Consider the following 21,719-nt stretch of genomic DNA (forward strand, 5'->3'; position numbering starts at 1 on the left):
AAATACCTAAGCATGTTTTTGCCTCAAGGAGTAAAAAGCCTAAGTAAATAGAGAAAACAGGTAGTGAGGGCCGTGAATAGATAAGCGCTAAGAAGTTCAGGGTTCCCGAACGCTCCCACAGACGGGGTACAGCCCCTTAATACCGCTCCCTGAAACAGAAGGAACGCCCCTCTCTCTGGAGTGCTTACCCAGCTCACTCCTCCCTCATGCCAAACACTAGCTCCCACCATCTGTCCCAAGAGCTCCCAGCCCTTCACCGTCCTCTGGTCTCAGCTTACTTCGCAGGTACCCCCAACACCCAACACCCACCCATCACCACCAGTTCTCCTTCCCACTGCTCCATGCCTGCACCCAACGCTCCAGTCAAACTGCTGTGTTTGAGTTCTTCTGTTTTTAATGTTTCCGGTGGCTGTCAGTGTGGCCACCTACAGCAAAGCTTTGCTTTCTAATTTGCCACTTTTAATCTGCCGAAAACTTGGAGCGCGGAAAGACAACCCTGTTTGCCTGAAACGATTTCATCCTTCAGGACCTGCCCAACTTTCATCTCCTCTGTAGGTTTCCCTTGCCCTCCCCCTCCTGAGTTTGTGTCTACATATATACATTTCCACAGTGCATCAGAAAGGCATCTCCGACTGTCCTGGTGACTTTCCATCGGAGCTCAATCTTATATATGCCAAAGACAGAGTTCCTTGAAAGCAGGCCCAATACTTTTCCCATCACTCAGCAGACCGAGCATTCTTTCAAGGTTTCCCAAATTTGATCTGTAATATAAAACATAAGATAACGGGCCAGAGCTCAGGCACTGTGCTAGGTACAAAATTTCCTTGTTATCTGAAGGGAGCTCTTCCCAGGATCGTCTGTTAGCTTCCCAATACACAGATGCTGTGTGACATTTATTTTGCCTGCCTGGAAGCCAACTAACTTCTGGTTCTCAGCTGCACTGTGAAAATACGAGGATGCCAGAGAGCTGAGATGCATACAGTAGTATTATTAAATACAGGCATGTTCAAATCAACTGAAGACCGCCGACTCGTGTACTTAATATTTTCACATCACACTAGGCAGTCCTCAATCTCCCTTTGTATCGGGGGTTGGACTAGTTAATAATTAACTGGCTTCGATTAAGTTCCCTTTTCATAAAGAGCAACTGTGAAGTGCTGTAAATGATGTTTAGGAAAAACAGACACACCAGTGACTCTTGAAACTGGATTATCCATCTCTGGAAAACAAACAGGAAGCCTGAGGAATGCCTGCCTGCAGTCAACCTTACCCAGAAAGATTTGGTTACAGACCTGCAGTATCACACTCAGATGTGTTTCTCAGGCCTCAGCTCTTCGCTGACCTCCCTGATATTCGAAGGGCCTCAGCTATTTAAAGCATTACATTAAAGAACCATGTTTTTACACTGACCCAAACCCTGGTAGGTTCCAAGAACAACAAAGCAGGACTTACTGCCATTGTCGTCAGAATCCTCACTGCTGCTGGGAAGGCGACCTCGTTTCATGATCTCCCCGGGAAACAGCAGGCAGCCTGCAAGGCAATGAGACAGCACTTAACCCAAGATGATAATACACAATCATCAAGTTGTGCTTCAGATGGCAGCCCAGGATTTACAGCACACAAAAGCAAACAATCGGCTTTAAGTAGCATTTGAATCGTAAGCAGTAAAAAGACCAAAGATACATAATGAGGTGCAATTATTAACAGAACAGGTTCAAAAAGGAGGGGGAGGAGTGGAGAAGTCACATATCAGCAGGTCTCCCCAAGGTGCCAGGCCTTCTCTCTCGTTCCTGTGACATTATCACTACAACTACTCCAGGAGTCTCTTTAGGGGACTGGCAGCAGGCTCTGCAGGAACAAACCCCCGGAAATGAGCACAGGGCTTCCTCACCGCAGACAGATTCGTATTTTACGCGTGTGCATATGCGTGGGGATGGGGCTGTGCCGGGACGTGTGAATATTTACGCTGCGCTGGGCGTGACGATGCTTCTCGGGCAAATTTTGCTAAAAGAAGCCCAAAAGCTGAGTACCTGGAGTCCTAGGAACAAAACCAACGGGACAACTGGGAATGCAAAGGTATCCTCTAGTCATCTCCAACCCCTCAGTGATTCACTGGGATCCAGACCCCTTCCCTTTACTCATTAGGAAACTCAGGCTAAAGCAGCCACTTACCCAAGGTCACATTGTGAGCAGGGAACTTCTAATTGCAAATCCAAGTTCACTACCCTTCACCCCGACTCCTTACAGGCCTTGTCCAACCTAACTCAGCCAAACTAAGAAAGCAGTTCGTGCAGACACCCAGCCCACCTTGCCAACGCCTGCCAGGTGGTAACAGGCCTCCAGCACCACAGAAGAGAGAAAGACTGCATTCAGGAAAGAGGGCAGTGCACCGAGATTGAACGGCCAGTCACTGAACTTACACAGGTGAACTCGAGGTTATATTCACACAGGGCAGCTTTCCAAACAAATCCGAAAAGCTCTTCCAAACTAAAACTACTGATCACCTCGACATCTTTAGGGCCCTGATCTTACTGCCAGATCAGTGACTCCCAATGAGGGAGGAGGGCTTTCCAAGTCAAAGTATGGTTGGTCATCCATTCCCTACCCATCCAGCCCCTCAGAAAAGTATATCCCAACCTCTCCCTCATTGGGAATCACAGCATTACAATGCGATGAGCTTCTAAGAGTGTGGCACGCAGGAATGGTGTGGAAAAACAATGTGGAACCACCGTGCTCGAAACAAGACAGGAACTGTCCTACAACAAGTCGGAAATCAAAAACCCAAAGGTCCACTCTAAGTGGAACTGTAAAGCTGAAGTCAAAAAGGCAGAAAGCACCCCATTTTGCAGCCTGCTCCCACCTACAAAACAGACCTGTATGATTCTCTCAAATATGCAGGCTCCTAATCTCTATTTTATACTTTCTTTATGAGACACTCACCCATTAAAGTTTGTGTGTTTTTACCAAATGATCCTTCCAAAACCATTAAAAGAACTTCCACAAGGAAGCCCGGGACGTGAGTCCTCACTCAAGTCATGGGCGGGGTCACAGTCCTAAAGTCCACCCTCACTGCCCCTCCCCGGCTTTGCTGCAGAGCCCCGTTCACCCCTAATTCTGACACCCAGCAACCTACAACTCGGCCTGGGGCAGGCCCACCCCCGGAAAAACTTCCGCAGACAACACACTCCCGTGGCCCCCTCCCCTCTTGAAACGATTATCTTCCCCGCCCTGTCACCATGTGCCAAAACACCAACTGCTGACAGCTGAACCCTCCTCCAGCCTCCTGGAAGGCACCCCTGCTCCCACTCCGGACCTGTCAGGACGTACAAGGAGGGGACGGAAAGGCGAAGACCACTCGTTCCCAGCAACAGCTTCAGCCTCAGCTCCCTAGGGCCTACATTACAAGAGAGCTTTACAACAAGAAGAAAAGAAAAGGAAGGTGCTACCGGAAGAGGAATTCCTTAAAAGTAACAGCGTGAAGCAGCAGGGCAAGAAGAATGCAGTTCCCACCTGAGGAGCGGGTGTAAGAACTGTGAGAAGGTAAGAGGCTGAGAAAGCGCACGAACGGTCCCCAGCTGGAAATGAGGCAACAAACGCTGGTCACAGCTTCATTGACTTGGACAGCTAACATTTACCTAAAGGGAAGAGTTTGGAAAACGGAGAATCTTTTAAAATCAAAATGTTTTCCTGCTAGCTTTCCACAGTTTCCCAGAGAAAGCACGCGCTTCAGTCACTGTATACAGAATGCAAGCATTGACCAAAATAGAATGATGTTCCTAAACACACATACATACTCTCATGCAAAATTACGCAAGAAGAGTAAAAATAGTACTTTTGTTCTAATAAATTCCGTTTTCACCAGCCCTAAAAGATCTTGAGTAAAGAAGGTTGAGAATGCTGTGCTGTACTTCTCCAGGGAACCTGGTACAGGAACGGGGTGAGCGCACGCCAGAATCGCCTCCTCTGGGGCTCTAACGTACTTAATCCTTGACATCAGCCTGATGTACCTCACCTGGGGTTACTTACTCCACCAAGAAATCCAAGTACACACACACGTGACTATCTTTAAGACAGACACTACAGCGGTTGCATGCTGCAAACATCTGTCCAATGAAAGCCAGTGAGAGAAAGCCGAGGGCCCTTAGCAGCATTTAGGGCAATCACTGAGTATTATCTAGGTGGTAGTAGGATCAGTAATAATCAATTAAAAGGGCTACTTGCAACACTCCAGAGAAAGCAGCAAGAAAATATAACTGCATATATAATGCATCCCACAAACATGTGAATACCTAATATATTAGGAGGCGCTGGAGCAAAATGACTATCCCTGATCTTATGGAGTTCCTGGTCTAGCAGAGAAGACAGACAAGTCCACAGGAATTCAATATGCTTAATGCTCGACAGTGGTAAACACAAGACTCTACAGAAACACAGCCTGACTGAGTCGGAAAGATTCTGAGCCGGAGTCCTGAAGAGCAAAGGGGAGGTAACAACAAGCAGCAGCACATTTTGGGCAAAACGCTGTAATACTTTACATATAACCTAGCATATTCCTCTGTGCAGCAACTTCACATTCAGAATCTCGCTATTTGCTCATTTATTTACTAATATTCATCCCTTCTTACCTTTCTATTCAATTGCCAAGGCTTGTCATTTCATAACGTATGACCCTTTCCGGTCCCCCTACTGCCCCACGAGGTCTTCAGCCACCTATACCGAAGATTACTTTAGGCACCACCCTTCCGTTCTCCATGCCCACAATTTTTTACCCCTTCCAATTGTTACAACAAATTAAACCATCCTACGAGGTGACCTCATCGAGCTGTTCCCTATGCCAGTCTCTCCCTCCGTTCCACACTGCAAATGGGTCCAGCCAGAAACTCAGAGGTTTTCCACCACCTGGCCCCTCCCTGCTCTACCCAAACATCTCTCCTAACAAGCCCCTGTAACCAGTTTGCCTGGCTTCTATCCTTGAAAACACCTCTTCTTTCCATCCTCAGTCTCTGCTGATGGTGGTCCTTTGGCCCTTTCCTCCCCCGCCCCCATCCATCCCAATCCCACCTCTTCTCCAGGGCACAGCTCAAAGTCACTAAGTACCCTGTCAACCATCCCAATTAAAAGCATTTACATTCTATACCACTCATTTCACATTTTTCCTTCTTTTAGAACTTTTTCACCCTACTTTTTAATGTACTATTTTCTTTAACAGCCAATCAACTCCTGCCTTGCATTATCACTTAAATGTTCTATATACGTGTCTCTAAAAGGTTATAGTAAGTTCCAGAAAAGAGATTCTCTCGAATTAAATGTAAAATAAAGACATCACAGAGAGAGGTCTTGAGCAAAACAAGACTTCAAAGGGCAGCTACAACAGATACCCCCAGCCCTCTGGGTCCAGTCCTCAATAGGGCTTGTCCTGACATCCTGTCTGATTTCATCAAAACTGGCTCAAAGTGATGCAATTTATAGGAGCCTGGAGTGTCCATTTGCCATGAGGAGCATAACAGCTAGGCAGACAAAACACTAATTATTGGGCATTTGGGACTTTGCCCAAAAAGCGAAAGATTACCTAGGAAGCCTGATTATAATCAGAACATTGCCTGGAAAGACCAAGTAAGAGGAAGTCACTGGCCAAAGACCCTGGCTGCATCAGTGAAGCGACAATCCTTTGGCAGCACGGAGGGACATGCCAAGACAACCAGGCACGAGTGGCAGCTGCTCAGAGCACCATCTCCTCAGGAAGCACAGGTAACATCCTACATGCAGATCACTCTCCTGCAGCCTCTTCTGTCGCAGGGGTTAAAATGTAGTGGATTAGCTAATATAGTAATTCAATTACAACTGTATCAAGTTAGATGCCAGAAATATGGTGAACAAGATACGGAATGGCCCACAGGGCGATACAGTAAGCAAGTAGATAAGTAGCCTCAGTGTGGTACCTACTATAAAGGTTACAGGATGCATGGATCATAGTGGACATGGGCTATGTATGTGAGACGGCAAGGTACCTCAAAACCTTCAAATGTAAGTTTCCTCAGACTGAAATTCGGGGGGGAAGTCAGCAGGCCCTAAGTTAAGAGCAGCCATCAGCTGAAGGAACCCATCCCCAAGTGGTTCAGGAATTTGTAAGGGAGCAAGTTCAGCGACCTGGGTGTGGCACCAGGGAGGCAGGACTGGCATGTGACTCCAGCTAAGAAAGAACGGGAAGTGGCCTGGAGGACAAAGAGAGAAGAGCTTTTACAAAGGAGTAAGATGATTAAGAATCTGAGGATGTCTGTTCAACGCTACTCCCGGGAAGAAGACAGCTGTGAGGAAAACAAACTGTCCAGTCACTAGAATTACTCTCTGTGGTGGAACAGGGACCATTTATCAGGCCATAAACTCTACAGCTACAATAAGGACTACACCCTAGTGGTTTTAATTATCTTATGGTTTATATGCAGAAAGGCTGTTTTTTTCCTTCAAAGTATCAGTTTTGTCCACTCTGTTTTCATTCTTATTTATTTCACTCTCAAGAAGTTCTAGAACTTCAATTCAATTAAAGTTCAATTAAAGACCTCTACATACTACTTTTCTATGTATTACCTAATGCAATGTATTGGATTAGCTATGTGTTAAAATAACCTATAGGATGAATGACTGAGTTCCTGTACATAAACTGTATCCTATGCTCACTCAGCTTTATGGAATTTAAAATGCTTCACTTTAATATCTAAATGACCTTTCACTGGAGTAAGTTCCACTACTTTATTTTCAAATTTATAGGTGCCCTTCCATTCTCTGTCAAAGTTAATGATCTAATACTTAAATGTACTACATTTTATAATGTATTTAGAAAATGTATAATATAAAAATGTACTTTAAAGAATGTATTTTCAGACACCAAGTAGTCTTACATAAAGATAAAGGTATTTTATAATGAGCTAGTTCTGTTTGCTAAGTTCACACAATTCAAATATTATTTCTAAACACTATGCAACTGATAATTTTATTGCTAAGTTATTGGTCATAGACTATTACCTCCCCTATAAAAAATGATTTACATTTCCTTAATATGTCTTCTTTCTTTTTGTCTTCTATGAAGTATACAGTACCCAAGGCAACAAAATACCCAAATATAATAATGACCTATACTTCACAGTAATCTCCTATCCCTAAATGAATGTGAAGGAAATCCAGCTGATTTCTTACCTCAGTTTTTAAAGCAAACATTAATCGCCTAGGTAGTAAGTTTTCAAATTGACAACACTATCTAATTCATATGCTCAGAGCGTAAAAAGACTAGTGTGACTGTAACTCAAACCCAGATTTCTCACTTTAACCAAAGGGTTATATCTGGTCAAAAAGATAGTCACAGATTTGACTTAACTGACAAACTGCTTAGATATTAAATGTTAAAGTTTTAACCTTGTCTAAATATTTCAACCCAGAAAAACGGAACTTTTAAAAATGTGTCCTTTATAATGTCGTACATCAAGATGTGTTTAAAGGGGGCTTCCCTGGTGGCGCAGTGGTGAAGAAGCCACCTGTCAATGCAGGGGACACGGGTACGAGCCCTGGTCCGGGAAGACCCCACATGCCACAGAACAACTAAGCCCGTGCGCCACAACTACTGAGCCTGCGCTCTAGAGCCCACGAGCCACAACTACTGAGCTCCTGAGCCACAACTACTGAAGCCTGTGCGCCTAGAGCCCGTGCTCCGCAACAAGAGAAGCCACCGCCACGAGAAGCCCGTGCACCGCAACGAAGAGTAGCCCCCGTTCACCACAACTAGAGAAAGCCCGCGCACAGCAATGAAGACCCAACGCAGCCAAAAAATAAACAAATTTATAAAAAAGAAATGCTGCCCAAGCTATTATAGAACCTTTGCAAAGACATCATACTTGAAAATATTCAGCAGAAAAGAGTTTATATTAGCAATAATCAACCACCTCTCCCAAAAGAAAAGATTTTAAGAACTGACCAGATAATCTTAACTGCAAGATTTACTCCTATGAATGTTACTAATAAAGTCCAAGTGCTACAACACATTAGCTCACCATAAATTCTTTATAAATTATTTTTAAACTCAGACTTTAAAAGTTAATAAAACAATTTTTCAAGATTTTAAGGAATTTATAAGTAAGAGTGGTTCTGAATGAATTAGGCAGCTCCCATTTGGCAATTTATTAATAATCCAATCTCTGCTTATGAGTCCTAGAACAATCTATTAAACCCTTCCCAGGTCTCTGTAATTGATGACTCAATTAGAGTCAGTACCTAAAGAGCAGTTATGACAAAACACTCCAATCACTTGTATTTGTAATGTATCTTTTTTAACTTCCCTTTACATGAGAGTAAATGAATTCACCCCAAACAATAAAAGCAATCAAGCACGTTGGCCTCCAATCCTGAGCTTCTATCCCTATTTCCATCTACCCCAAATTCCTTTCTGTTAGATCTATATGCTCAGATATGGAAGATCCCAAAGACATATCAAGAAAGAAACACCAGCAAACTGTAGGGGGGGGGAATGAAATATCAGTCCATTTACATATAAAAGAGGAGAGAAGAGAATATATACACCAAATGCTTGCATACTCAGGGAAAATTTCTGGAAGAACATTAAGGTTAATAGTGTTTATCTCTGAGAAATGTGACTGAAGTGTTCCAAACAGAATAGGTTGGGAACTTTTACCTCCCTTTATGACCTTTTACATGTTGTTAATTTTTTACCATGATCCTGTACTACGCTATTTATAATAGTAAAGATTTAAAACCCCAAACCTTTCTTCCCTGCTCCTCACATTATAGAAGACGCTGGGAACACAACTTCTTGGCCCCTGGCAGGCACCAGCCTAAAATGAGCAACCATCAATAAACTATATACATTCCACCTCCTTCCCGAGATGGGGTATCAAAGGCTTGTCTTGTTTCAAAACACCTGACAAAATAGCACAGGACGAAGAAATAGAAAAGGTAACAGGATAGTGCTGTAAAATGCTACTATCACTCATTCACTATTTACTTCAAAAGTAAAGCTTTCAAAACATAAGAATATCCAGCGCCAGTAGCAGGTCACTGAAAACATATGCAATTAGAAAAACTAAGCCAGACAGGAAAACTAGGGTTTAAACTACCTTTAAAGAATAAATACTCAACTTCCTATTCACTTTAAGAACAGTACTATTTCAGAAAAAAAAGTAAAAAAAAAAAAAAAAAAAAAGCTACATTCCAGAGATGGTTACCAAACACACCATTTCCTCTACCCATTGCAGGCAGGCATGGTTAATAAATTAGGTCACTCTCCACCCCCCCTCCCCCACCCCCACCGCAAACCCAGGCATGACTTCAGAATCCTCCTTAACACATTGCTATTAGTCAGAATTCAAATGAAAAACAAAGCCTATTTGCCCTATAGGTCCTCTTTTCACACTTTTCTTTTGACAATTTACCAGAAAAAACTAAGACCAAACTCTTCAGAATAGATTCTTGGGATCTCTGAACCAAATTCTAATTTATAACACACACACAAGCACATCTTCAGATCAGACTCTAAAACTTCACTGAAGAATAACACTTTAGAAAAAACAAAGTGTAACTTAGCTAGCAGGAGATAATTCTGAATGAATCAAGGTAAGGATAAGGATGGAAAGGAGTCTACAACCCCTTATTCTACCCTTGGAAGAATAAGCCAATAAATGCCAAGTGATAAAGCGTAATTTTAAAAGATTTTTAAATGCTCAAACCAGATGTTCTTATACAGGATATACAAAGCAGCTTCTGCAGAAACCAGACTCAACCAGTTAATGACAATTACACTGTGCACAGATTGAAATGCAGCTGTTTTGAGGAACTTTGTTCCCTGATTATAGCCGGTTGTCAGAAACTATCAGTTACCACTAACAATGTTAAGTCACCAAAAATTTTTAAAGTACTGTTTTAAAAAAAAACTCAGACTCCCAGTGTTGTACATTAGGAGACCAAGACGGCACACTTAAAACTGCATTTACACATCATCTGAATTACGTATGAAAACAAACATTTCATCACAATTGTACAAGTTTCGTTATTATGGTCATGGAAACATAAGACAGTCTCAGAGCCTACCAACAAGGTCTGGAAAGTATTATTCTCTGAGGCGAAAGCTGAAGAGTCTCACCCTTTTCATGGATTGTGTCTACAGGAAACCCTCCCCAAAGAAACCCATAAAATCATAATTGCGGCACTAGAAAACATTTTAGAGATCATTTACCTGGCCCGACTTTAAAAAGACAAGTACGTAAATAAACGCTGGCGAGGTTAAGCAGCGTGAGCGGGGACACACAGGTAGGTAGGTCTAGGGTGAAGCCAGTGGCTGAACCAAAGACCAGTTCCCGAGATGGGTGGCCCTCCTGTGCCATCCACCCTCCTCCCAGCGCCTGAACCACAGGCTTCCCGCTCCTGGACACCTCCTGCGATTTAGAAAGAGGTCATCTCAAAGATTAAGGCCATGGACTACATGTTACCAGGGAGCCGACAACTAAAATGTACTAAGTAACAGTCTGTTAACTTGGAACTTGAAAACACGGTTTCCTGGAAGCTGATGTGAATATGGTTGCAAATGCCATTTTGCCTGGTGGAGCCTACAAAAGGTAGAGCCGGAAAGAGAGTGTGCCAGTAGTTCCCTGGACACTATCACAGGGGTAGGAGTCCTCTGAGCAGCTGGCATTAACTTCTGATCGGTGACACATACACCCTACTTGGAGAGAGGTTATCTTCCTCTGGATGTATCTCCCTCCGGATATATCCCCAGGTTATAATGTATATCCCCAGGTTATAAATGTATACCCTTCTTGGCCTGGTCCCCTTGGAGGGTGTGACTCCCTAGCTGTGCTTTCCTAGGTACACAGGGTCCTGTATTACACATCCTATCCTCAAAGGGGATCTAGGAATCAAAAAGTTAAGAGCCACAGCCCTCAGACTAGCCAACTCCCTTCATATTTATCAAACAACCTTCTGATTTCAACTTGTTATTTCAGATTCCTATCAGAAAGGGAATTCAGCCCCAGCAGAGACAATCTGGTGACTAGGTGATGCTGTTATCACTATACTATACTACAGGTATATACTATAAGTACATATAGTATAGTAAGGCTGCATGACTATAAATCAGGGGTCCATAGCCTGTTTTTGTCCAGCCCCTGAGCTAAGAATGTTTTTTACATATTTAAATGGTTTGGGGAGAGGGCATCAAAAGAACATTTCAGAACACCTGAAAATTATACCAAATTCAAACTTCACTGTCTAAATAAAGTTTTATTGGGAGACACCACGTTCATTCATTTACCTCTTGTCCACCGATTGCTTTCGCAACAATGGCAGAATTGAACAGCTGTAATAGAGACGTCAGGCCCACAGAGCCTAAAATATTTGCTATCTGGCCCTTTACTAAAAAAGTTTACTGATTCCTGCTATAAATCAATAGACTGGCAGTAAGGGGGTGAGAGGGAGGGGCGGGGTGGTGGTGGTGGTGCTCTAAACAACTTAAATAAAGGCCAAGAAACCCATGAATTTTTCTCAAAGGAAAACCCCTGAGGCTCCTACTTGGGGCCAGTGTACACAAAGTTATAAAAACTTCTAACATGCTTATCTGATTTTCAAGCCAGTGACCAATAAGCCGAAAAATGACTGTTCTAGACAGGCATTTTCACTACAATACATGGTTAACAGGGATGTAAAAGGATCAGAGAGAAATCATAAAAAGAAGTCACCAGAATTTAAATGCTAAACTGAAATCCCAGGATGCACTTAAAGGTATTCATCCAAACCCTGAAATGACATGCAAATTTCGGTGCAACTCACTTTTTCTGTGGGAGAGATTCCACAGGTTTTGGAACTCAAGTGTCCTTGACCTTAAAAAAGTTACAAGCCACCAGAACTCAGCCTACACATCTTTAAGTGCATCATTTTATTTCAACACTGAAATAACTGATGCTTATAAAAATGACCACGAGTCATTAAGAAAAACCTTAAACCATGTTATGTGTACTTTGTGCTAAACAAATGCGAACCAGGTAGCTCAAACTCCAGCAACTTGTTAACCTTGCCAATGCTTGCTGCTTACTTACCCTGGAGTAAGGAGTAAAAGAAAAAAAAAATGCTCTTTTATTCTTCAGTTTGGACCCTCAGCCATGAAACCTTCACTTAACTGCTTAGAAACTGTCTTAGCAGCTGTCATGAATTTTCAAATTAAAACCTCCTGTGCAAACATTAAATGCTCAATATTAAAAAGTATATATTACTGCCAATTGGAAGAGCTTTCAAACCAAGAGAAAACTGTGGATTAATTCCTTCAGCAAATAAGCCCAAAAGAACCTGAAGTTTTAAAAATGAACTTACTTCAACTGTCCTCAGTCACCTTATTATGTCTTAACTCTACCTGAAGAACCAAAAGCAAAAAGTTAATATCTGACTTGTTTTAGAATATTCATCAAAAGCTTGGTACTTGAACATTTGTTAGGCACACATAATACACCACTGCTCTAGAGTTAATAAAGGACTCAAAAGTGGAAATACCCAGTCTCTTCCCCAGAGACCAGGCTTTCCATTCCATTTCTGGCAATCTATTTTTGTTGCTTTCAGGTGAGGAAGACATCCTTAATAATCATTCAAGGTCTAGGCTAGATAAGGCCAGGCCACAATAACATGGCCAGAGTCAGGATCAATAATATCAATAATATCAATAATATCAATAATATCCTCTTAGACTAGATTTTCTCTCCATGACAGTTAACCCCAGCTAAACTTAAAGACAAGATGCCACTTCCAACTCAAAGGTTAAAAGGCCCTCCAAGGCCACTCTTCCATTTGTTAGGAATGCAGAGTTAACTTATTCCATCAGAGCCCACCAACTGTGAAAACATCAAAATATATACCCCTCCCAATCACAGAACAATATTGTCGTATAAGTACACCAGGCAAATGGCAAGACTCTGTTTCAATTAAGTCTCAACTTTTTGAAATATTATATACTACAAATAATAAACATATTAACTGTCCAAATTTTAATTCATAATCAAATAAAGTGCTGCCAGGTCTTGAAAAGAGACAAAATAGACTGAACACTAAAACGTTCAAGGAAACAACTTACTGTCTCAGGAACTAAAACTTTCCCAATTAAGGTTCCTACCAGGCTGCTGACACCACCTAAGAAACTAACAATTCCAAGCAAAGCCAGCCTTCATTTGAAAAAAATAAATTCTTTTTTTAAGGTATCGATAAACATGGTGACAGTTCTAGCTATCACAGGCTTGCACAAGGAGGGGAGGAAAAAATTTAACCGGTATAACTCCCACTGTTTGAACAATTTTTAATTCCAATCCAAATAAAAAGCAAGATATTGGCTAAGATGTCATATTTTCCTCCAGAGGATGTCTTACTGTTATTAACCATGTGGGAAAACTGGGTTTATAATGCAAATTCTGACAGACCATTAAGAGTGTAACAGATGCCCCGCATCACTAAATGAGGAAAGAGCTTCCCCAACAGAAAGGAAGGAAAGCAAACAGAACCATGACATTCTTAAGTCTCCTCCTCAACTCCTGACTTGTATTTGGTCAGTGCCTGGTGTCTTTTTTTTTTAACATCTTTATTGGAGTATAATTGCTTTACAATGGTGTGTTAGTTTCTGCTTTATAACAAAGTGAATCAGTTATACATATACATGTTCCCATATCTCTTCCCTCTTGCGTCTCCCTCCCTCCCACCCTCTCTATCCCACCCCTCTAGGTGGTCACAAAGCACCAAGCTGATCTCCCTGTGCTATGCGGCTGCTTCCCACTAGCTATCTATTTTACGTTCGGTAGTATATATATGTCCATGCCTCTCTCTCGCTTTGTCACAGCTTACCCTTCCCCCTCCCCATATCCTCAAGTCCATTCTCTAGTAGGTCTGTGTCTTTATTCCTGTCTTACCCCTAGGTTCTTCATGACATTTTTTTTCTTAAATTCCATATATATGTGTTAGCATACAGTATTTGTTTTTCTCTTTCTGACTTACTTCACTCTGTATGACAGACTCTAGGTCTACCCACCTCATTACAAATAGCTCAATTTCGCTTCTTTTTATGGCTGAATAATATTCCAATGTATATATGTGCCACATCTTTATCCATTCATCTGTCGATGGACACTTAGTTTGCTTCCGTGTCCTGGCTATTGTAAATAGAGCTGCAATGAACATTTTGGTACGTGACTCTTTTTGAATTATGGTTTTCTCAGGGTATATCTTGATGTTTGCTGTTCTAACCACCTCAGTACTGGAACACAAACAGGTGATAATTCTTTTTCCAGCAAGTCTGTGGATAAAAACATCACGCAAATGTCTTTAAAGTAGTTTTCAAACAAATAATCTCCAAATTGAAGACTTCCAAATTACAATAAAATGCTAGTTTAATTCCAACTCTTTCAAATCCAGTCATGATTGATTCCAAAGGCATGCCTCCTCAATGCCAGAGGTTCTGTCAAAGTTACTACACAGACTAAAACCTACTTACGGGAAATAACCAGATGCAATAAATGGTCTCTGACTGGACAGCGTTTTAGACAAAGCTGCTGTGTTATATTTCAGGGCCGAGTGAGGAAATCTGAATATCTCCCAATAAGAGACAAGCCTGCTAACGGGGGGGGGGCGGGGGGGGGACACCAAAAAGCAAAAACTCCCTACACAACTGTAGAGCCAGTATGACTCATTCCGATTAAAACATACATACAAACATATACACAATTATCTGGAAAACGATACAATGCTGATTTCTAGGTGGCAGGAATGTGTTTTTATAGTTGCTTCTCTAATTTTCAACAATGTACACGTAACACCACTTCTGTAATAATACTTTAAGCCACTAAGGGCTCCTTGAAGTCCAAAATCAGTATTTATGAAGGTGAAACACATGGAGATCTGCTTGTATTCTCACCAAGTCCTCCAAATTTTGTTTCTGTTTTTAGTTAATCCTTCTCCCCAAAGTGTCTGGGCTAAGCAATTGTTCATTTCTAAAATACAACACTTCCTTAAATTCCAAAAAAGTTTCTCTCCCTGGTCTCTCCAGCACACTCATCATTTCTCACTATTTTCCCTTTATAGCTACTCTTTCAATCTCCGTAAGAAATATAAAACTAAAATACTAATTTATAGGCTGAAAACCTGTCAAGTGATGGAGGAGGAACTTGGGCGGGGGGGGTGATCTTTTTCTTTCTAAATGAACATATACCTACCCTTGTCAAAAGTTAAAAATCTGTGACAACCCACTCAACTTTTCTTCTTGAAAAGCAGCCTATGACCTTAAGATGGAATCAAGTTCAAGTTCTACTGCCTTTATCTCTGGCTGGTGTAAGGAGGAAAGGAGATGTGTAACACTTACGTAGCTGAAAATGCCAAGTCATCAAATACACATATAAAAATACACAAACTTAAGGAAGAAAGCAAAATAACCAAACAATCCGAAAGTCATCTGAGTTAAAAGTGACATTAGATGAGACTGAAACCTTTGGGACAAAAGGACTAAGAATTCTCAGTTCCAGGTATCTGCTAGACTGTCACACACAGAACATCCTGTTAGCTCTCCAGTGTGTGTTGCCCACTCTACTACCACACATTATTGTATCAACAGTGTTGTCTGTGGAAGTAAGGTCCAGTTACACCGAACGCTTCCTTCCTCCACCTAAAAGCGATTAAATCTTGATTAGCTGTGATTTGGTCAAATACCACTTACTAAAGTAATCTCCAACCATTGGTGGATCACTGTCTAAATCAGCTTTCAGGGAAATAATTTCTCTGGATCTTAAAACTAGTTCATTAACTTCGAAAGATATTAGCCTCGAGCCAGGTAGGTAACTAGAGAGCTAGCCTTTCGCAGCGGGTTTTCTAAAAAGGAAAAATAGTTCCCTAATAAAAACCTTTGGGAAAGAAGCCCCTAAGCATTGCCATTAATGGAAACTTCAGATTCTCTCGCAATTTCCTAAAAATGTAGCCGTCTCAAGTCATTCAACTGCAGCTATCACTTTACAAAAAGAAAATTTAAATTCCCCCTCGGCTGTGGTAAACAGAGGGCGGCAGACCTTCGCCGCCGCCGAAGCGAGGTGGGCGCCTCCCTCCTCGTTACTAGAAAACCAGCCCAAGCTGCTTTTAAACGGTCTCCGGGTGACGACGCATTCCTAACGGGTTTCGAAGGCACGTTTAAATCGCCCGCTTTTTTGTTTGCACGCTGCATTCACCGGGTGCCGGGACTACGGCCGCCCCCGCGCGCCGGGGAGGGGGAGCCCAGGGTGGGGAAGCCAGGGCGAGGGTGTACGACAGGGCAGGGAGCAACCCGGGGCGAAGGACTCGTGGATGCGGAACCCGTGTGGGAGGGGGGAGAGTGCGGGTGGGCTGCGCAGAGAGAAAGCTGAGGACCCCAGGAAGGGGGAGGGGGATCCCGGGGAGGGGAGTACTGAGCCGCCGCCCCGCACCGGAGAACGCACCTCGCGGCTCCCGCGGCCCGCCGGGGTGTGCGCAAGGCCGCGGCTTCGCGTGGCGACGCTGCCCCCTCCCTCTCTCTCTCTCCTCCTCCTCCTCCCAAGGCGACAGAAACAACAGCGCGGGAGGAGGGGAAAGTAACTCCCGGCACCTCCGCCGGAATTAGCCCCGGTGCAGTGATGACACCTTCTCGTGGCGCAACCAAGCCCCGCTCCCTCCGCAGCGGCGTCCCCTCCGCAGCGGCGTCCCCGCCGCCGCCCTCTCCATTTGAAAGTGGCCACCCCCCGCCGCCGCCGCCGCCGCCGCTCCTCCCGCCCCGCCGCCGCCAGCTGCACCAATCCGCTCGGCCCCAGTTGCAAATCAAACGCTCCCTCGCGTGTAGAAGCCACTTGCGCCGCTGGAAACGGCCGCGCCGTCCCCCTCCCCGAGTCCCTCCCGGGCGGCACCTTCGGGCTGGGGCGGGCGCGCCGGCGAGAAACGGTTGTGAGACGGGAGCGGGAGCTGCGGCGGCCGCGAGCAGCTAGGAGAGGGCTCGGCGCCCGCTCCCGCCCCCAGACAGTTCTGGAAACTGTGTATCACCTCTGTCACAGGAAGCCATCCGACGAGGAAGGCGGCGCGGAACCAACAAACAAACGCCTGCGGCCGCCCGCCGGAATCAGCGCGGGGACGGCGACGGGCTTCGGGCAGTTCCCCAGGCGGGAGCGCGGTGGCCGCCCCCGCGCCTCGGGCTTTGTGCGGGGTTCCCGCGGCGCGGGCGCGGTGGGCCGGGCGTCCCCGCCCCCGAAGCCCCCCACCCCGGGCCCGGCAGCTCTGCTGGGACCGTTAGGTGACGCTCCAGCCGCGGCCGAGAAAGCAGCGCCTCAGCCGCCGCCCGCCCCCATTTCCACATGGAGCCACCTCTCCTCCAACGCCAAAGGCGGGCCACAAAAGTTGGCCCCAGGGCCACCCAGCACCTGCCCACGTGCCGCGGAGGCTCGCTCCCGGGTATCCCCCGTCCCCTTCCCCCCGCCGCCCTCGGCCGCCAGGTCACCTATTACCGGTGGGAGGGGAGAGAGGCTGCTATTTAAACGCCCGCGGAAGTTGAGGCACCCCCACTGGCGGGTGCCGTGCACCTGCCTCCCGCCGCCGCGCTCCACCACTTTGAGCAGCAGCCGCGTCCTCGGCCCCGCCTCCAGCCCGCAGGCGGGCGGGGGGAGCGGGAAGGAGGTGGAAGGGATCGAATTTCTCCAGCAAATGGGACCGTTCCGACAGGATTCGGTTCCCCGGTCAACATTCCACATTCCATCCCTCTCCCGCATTTGCAAGCCAGCTCCAACAACCCGGAAAGCCTGCTAGCTATCGAACAACAGCCCCCAACTCACAAATACACACTCGCAGGCACAAGACACGTGCACTGAAGGGCTTTGCAACTTGCAGTCCCGGGGTGCACACTGCACGTTCATTTCAGGCAGCGAAGACCTAGCGATACCACCTCCACAATTTGCAGATGGTGCCAAAGGTTGCAAGTTGCAATCCGTTTTAAGTTCATGGTTAATCCGTAGTTTGCTCTACCAGTGCAACTCCTTCCTAATTTCACCGATAAAGGGTTTTACACTTCACAGGCAGTCTCGCTGTAAGTAAAAGGTCTGATCATTGGAAACCCAATTTGGAAGAATCTAATTTCTAAACTGTCCATCCACTCCCCCACCACCCCTCCCTCACTGCCCTTGAATTGATGCAATGAATATTTTGGACATGTGGTGACGCGGTGACAAGAGCTAAGGCTGCGGCCACCCAACACAGATGTACCTATACACACACACCTATGTTTGGGCAAATACAGTCGTCGTCCCTTCCCCCCGCACCACCACCATCACCACCACGGTCACACACACTCTGGATTCATATATGTACACGGACCTGTGTTCTGCCATTGCCATCTGTCTACCAAGTTGCTACTATGCTTTCCACTTTCATGCAACCTAATGCACTTCGGCTTTTTAAAAAATTCTAATATACTAAAGCCAACTAAACTGGGCTTCTGCTTCTGAACGCGTTTTAATTGATGATTGGCCTGAAAACCGCATGTTCTTCACAAACCCAAAAGAAGAAAAAGCTCTAAGTCTTCAGTTCCCCAAAATTGAAAAATAATCATAATAAAACTTACTGATCCAACATAGATCAATTCTCAGGATCCAAAAATCATCCTCTCCTCCTCTGGCCCCCGCCCCGGCAATGCCCAAGTTACTGGTGGGATAGTAACGCTGCACTCGGCGGCTGCGTGCCCTCCCTCCTCGCTACATATCGAGAACCCAATCTTTTGGCGCCATATTAATGACGTACTATATTATTTCCACTAGGCAGCGACCTTCGGCATTAAATTACTCCCGAGAACTCCCAAGCAAAGCAACAAAACCATCAAATATGGCTGAGCCTCTCTGCTCGTCCTGCCGCCGCCGCCGCCGCCGCCGCCGCCGCCGCCGCCGCCGCCGCCGCCGCCGCCGCCGCCGCCGCCGCCGCCGCCGCCGCCGCCGCCGCCGCCGCCGCCGCCGCCGCCGCCGCCGCCGCCGGAACGGGACGAGCACACAGACCCACACGCGGACACGCGCGGACTCTGGCCCGGCGCACCCTCCCCGCGCGCCCCCCGCGGCCCGCGCGCGTACCTGCTGCGGAGGGCTTCGGCCGCGGCGCTGGGCTCCTCGCCGCTCGCTCCGCGCCGCATGAGTTCGGGCCGCGGCGGGCGGGCGGACTGACTGGCGGGCGGGGAGCCGGGCGGGCCCCTGCTCTCGCCCGCGCGCACACACCCGGCGCTCGCGCAGGGAGGCACTCTCGGACGGGCGTTTGGCTGGTTATGGAGGAAGGACTGTGTGAATCAAACTCATTTCTGGGTCACTGCTGCCACAGGGGGGAGCACTTTAATCCCTTGCCAAAACGAGAGGGTGGGGACAGGAGGGCGGGGGGAGCGCGCGGAGAGCCCGAGGCGAGGGGGGCTCGGTCCCTTGTTAACTCTTCGCGGCCCTCGCCGCAGCCGGCTCGGCCTGTGTCCGCAGGGGCTTGCCAAGAGCAGCACTCTTCAGCTTTTAAAATCTCTTCCTTCATCTCCCTTGTGAGCCTAGAAATTCTTGAGGTGTCTCCAAGCAGGGGGGTGGGCTTTTAAATTATCCCTTTCACACTGTCCCAGTTCCAACTCTTGTCTGACATCACTGCACTAGAAATGGATTCTTTCAACTTAGTTTAAAATTATGTAGATTAAAATGTGGCTATTAAGGAGTGTAGTTTGGGTGAGAGGTTTTATTTTTAGGCTGAATGGCATAGTTCTTTGTAGTAACAGTTTTGGGGAGTTCTGAATTAGAATGACATTTTTAAATACAGAAAATCCAGTTTTGGAGCCGGAACCCCTCTTTAAGTTTGTATCGAAATGATAGTTGTAAATGATCACTAATTCATTAGGAGACAGTAATTATTTATAAATTGACACCACCTTTATGTTACACAGTGTCACAGAACTGGAAATCGCCTTGCAAATATGAGAATTGGGCTTAATTCTAAAACTGGAACTGCAGACTAATATAAAATTAGTTACCAGAGATTAATTTAGGGGTATAACTTACTTTTTCATTGGAGTTTAACATACGTCTTTTGTGGGTCCCCAAAAGAAATAAGTATATATGGCATTCAGCTTCAGAAGGGAAAAGACCTGGATACAGATTAAAAATCCCATTCAGTAAACAGGAACAGAGATCGCTAATTACAAAATTCAATATCAAACCCAAAGGCATATTTATCCACTGGGAGAATTGTTCTGAATATATCAGGTTTGATTTCACACAATCACACACCAACCCATCCACCCACATCAAGAACATAATAAGCTGATAAACGTGGCAAAACAAAACTAATTGAGCCTTCCAAATATTTTTCAGAAAGCAAAGTAAACCAAAGGAAATCTTAAGTATATGTCCTCTTTCTCCCTTGCCTGCTTCACTAATGAAGAGTACAAAGACACCCTATCAGTCCTGTTCATGGGCTCACTTAATCCCGTTCAAAGAGCACATATGTAAAGCACTATGCTATCATTATTACTGTTATTAATATTGCACTGCAATTACTGTTATTTTCATTGGTTCACCTTTCACATACTCTACTTCGCAGCCATATAGACCCTGCATTGAATCTGACTACAGGTTATCAGCTGTGTGACTGTTGGGTAAATTACAAAACTGCTCTGATCCTCAATTTCTTCATGAGTAATAAAATGAGGTTAACAGGCCCTATACCTAAAGGGGTGTTAAGGGGAATGAGATAACTCCATAAAAGTGCCCAGCAGAGGCCCTGGCAGTAGGAGGGCCATCCCTCCCATCTCTCTTTCTTGGCCTTCTCTCCATTGAAAATTGCAACTTTTCTACATTCCAGCCAACCTTACTTCACTCATTCCCCTGCAAAAAAAATAAAAGTAAAAATAAATTAAATCACATTTGCCACTTAGCTTTTAACTTATTTTTTCCTGACTATCCCCACTCCCAAAACATCAGGCAACAAAATGAAAGGGTACTGAATAAATGGATGAGAAAAATAAAGAGGTAAAATGGCGCACAAACTCCCAACACTGATAACGTTGATCAAGACTGATGGTCCCAGAAACATCCTCCCAGTTACACCACACTGTTTCAGAATACTGATCTGCTGAGGTAGTGCCGTGTGCCATAAATAGCCCTGGACTAAAAGTCTGGAGACTCCCATCAATTCACACTATAACTCTGAAAAATTTCTTTGGATCTTAGTTTCCCCACTGAGATGATAGACAAGATGATATCCAACATCCCTTTTCTCAGTAATTTTCTGATTGTTCTTACCAAACTTAGAAGGTAATGATTATTTGTAGAAATGGAGGACAACTTGAATCAATAAACAACGTGTAAAAACATTTTGTCGTTAATGATCAGCCATTGACATTTTTTAAATAGGTGTCTTTTGCCTGACCACAAAGGAAACTTGTAGACAACCTATTTCTAAAATGGGACCCGCAATGGCATGGTTTGCCCTGTGGCAGCACATTTAATACAGTCTAGAATAAGAAGTACTAAGCTGGTAATTAGGAAAATGAGTTTCTGGTTCTACTCTGTCACTTATTGTCTTAATTTACCAAATCATTCACGATCACCATTTCCTGGTCTCTAGAATGGTCCTGTTAATTCACATTTTATTATCAGAGATAAAAGGACATTCAAGAAAATAGGTACAGAGTAGTCAGTGTAGTTGAAATATCA

The 21,719-nt window shown here is 44.9% G+C and overlaps 1 protein-coding gene across 12 annotated transcripts in view; it reads right to left on the reverse strand.

Annotated features, from left to right (window-relative positions):
- Nucleotides 1-19,278, reverse strand: part of JADE1 (jade family PHD finger 1) — a 58,119-nt gene extending 38,841 nt beyond the window's left edge. The window contains exons 1-2 of one of the 12 annotated variants that reach the window (XM_067735078.1): nt 19,116-19,278; nt 1,453-1,530 (exon numbers count right to left, since the gene is read on the reverse strand). In XM_067735078.1, coding sequence (XP_067591179.1) covers nt 1,453-1,504 — 52 coding nt within the window. In that variant the 5' untranslated portion in view covers nt 1,505-1,530; nt 19,116-19,278. The other 11 variants (XM_067735080.1, XM_067735082.1, XM_067735086.1 and 8 more) reach the window with 11 other exon arrangements.
- Nucleotides 19,279-21,719: the final 2,441 nt, after the last annotated feature.

The sequence above is a fragment of the Pseudorca crassidens genome, chromosome 4, assembly GCF_039906515.1.
Source record: "Pseudorca crassidens isolate mPseCra1 chromosome 4, mPseCra1.hap1, whole genome shotgun sequence".
NCBI classification, from domain to species: domain Eukaryota; kingdom Metazoa; phylum Chordata; class Mammalia; order Artiodactyla; family Delphinidae; genus Pseudorca; species Pseudorca crassidens.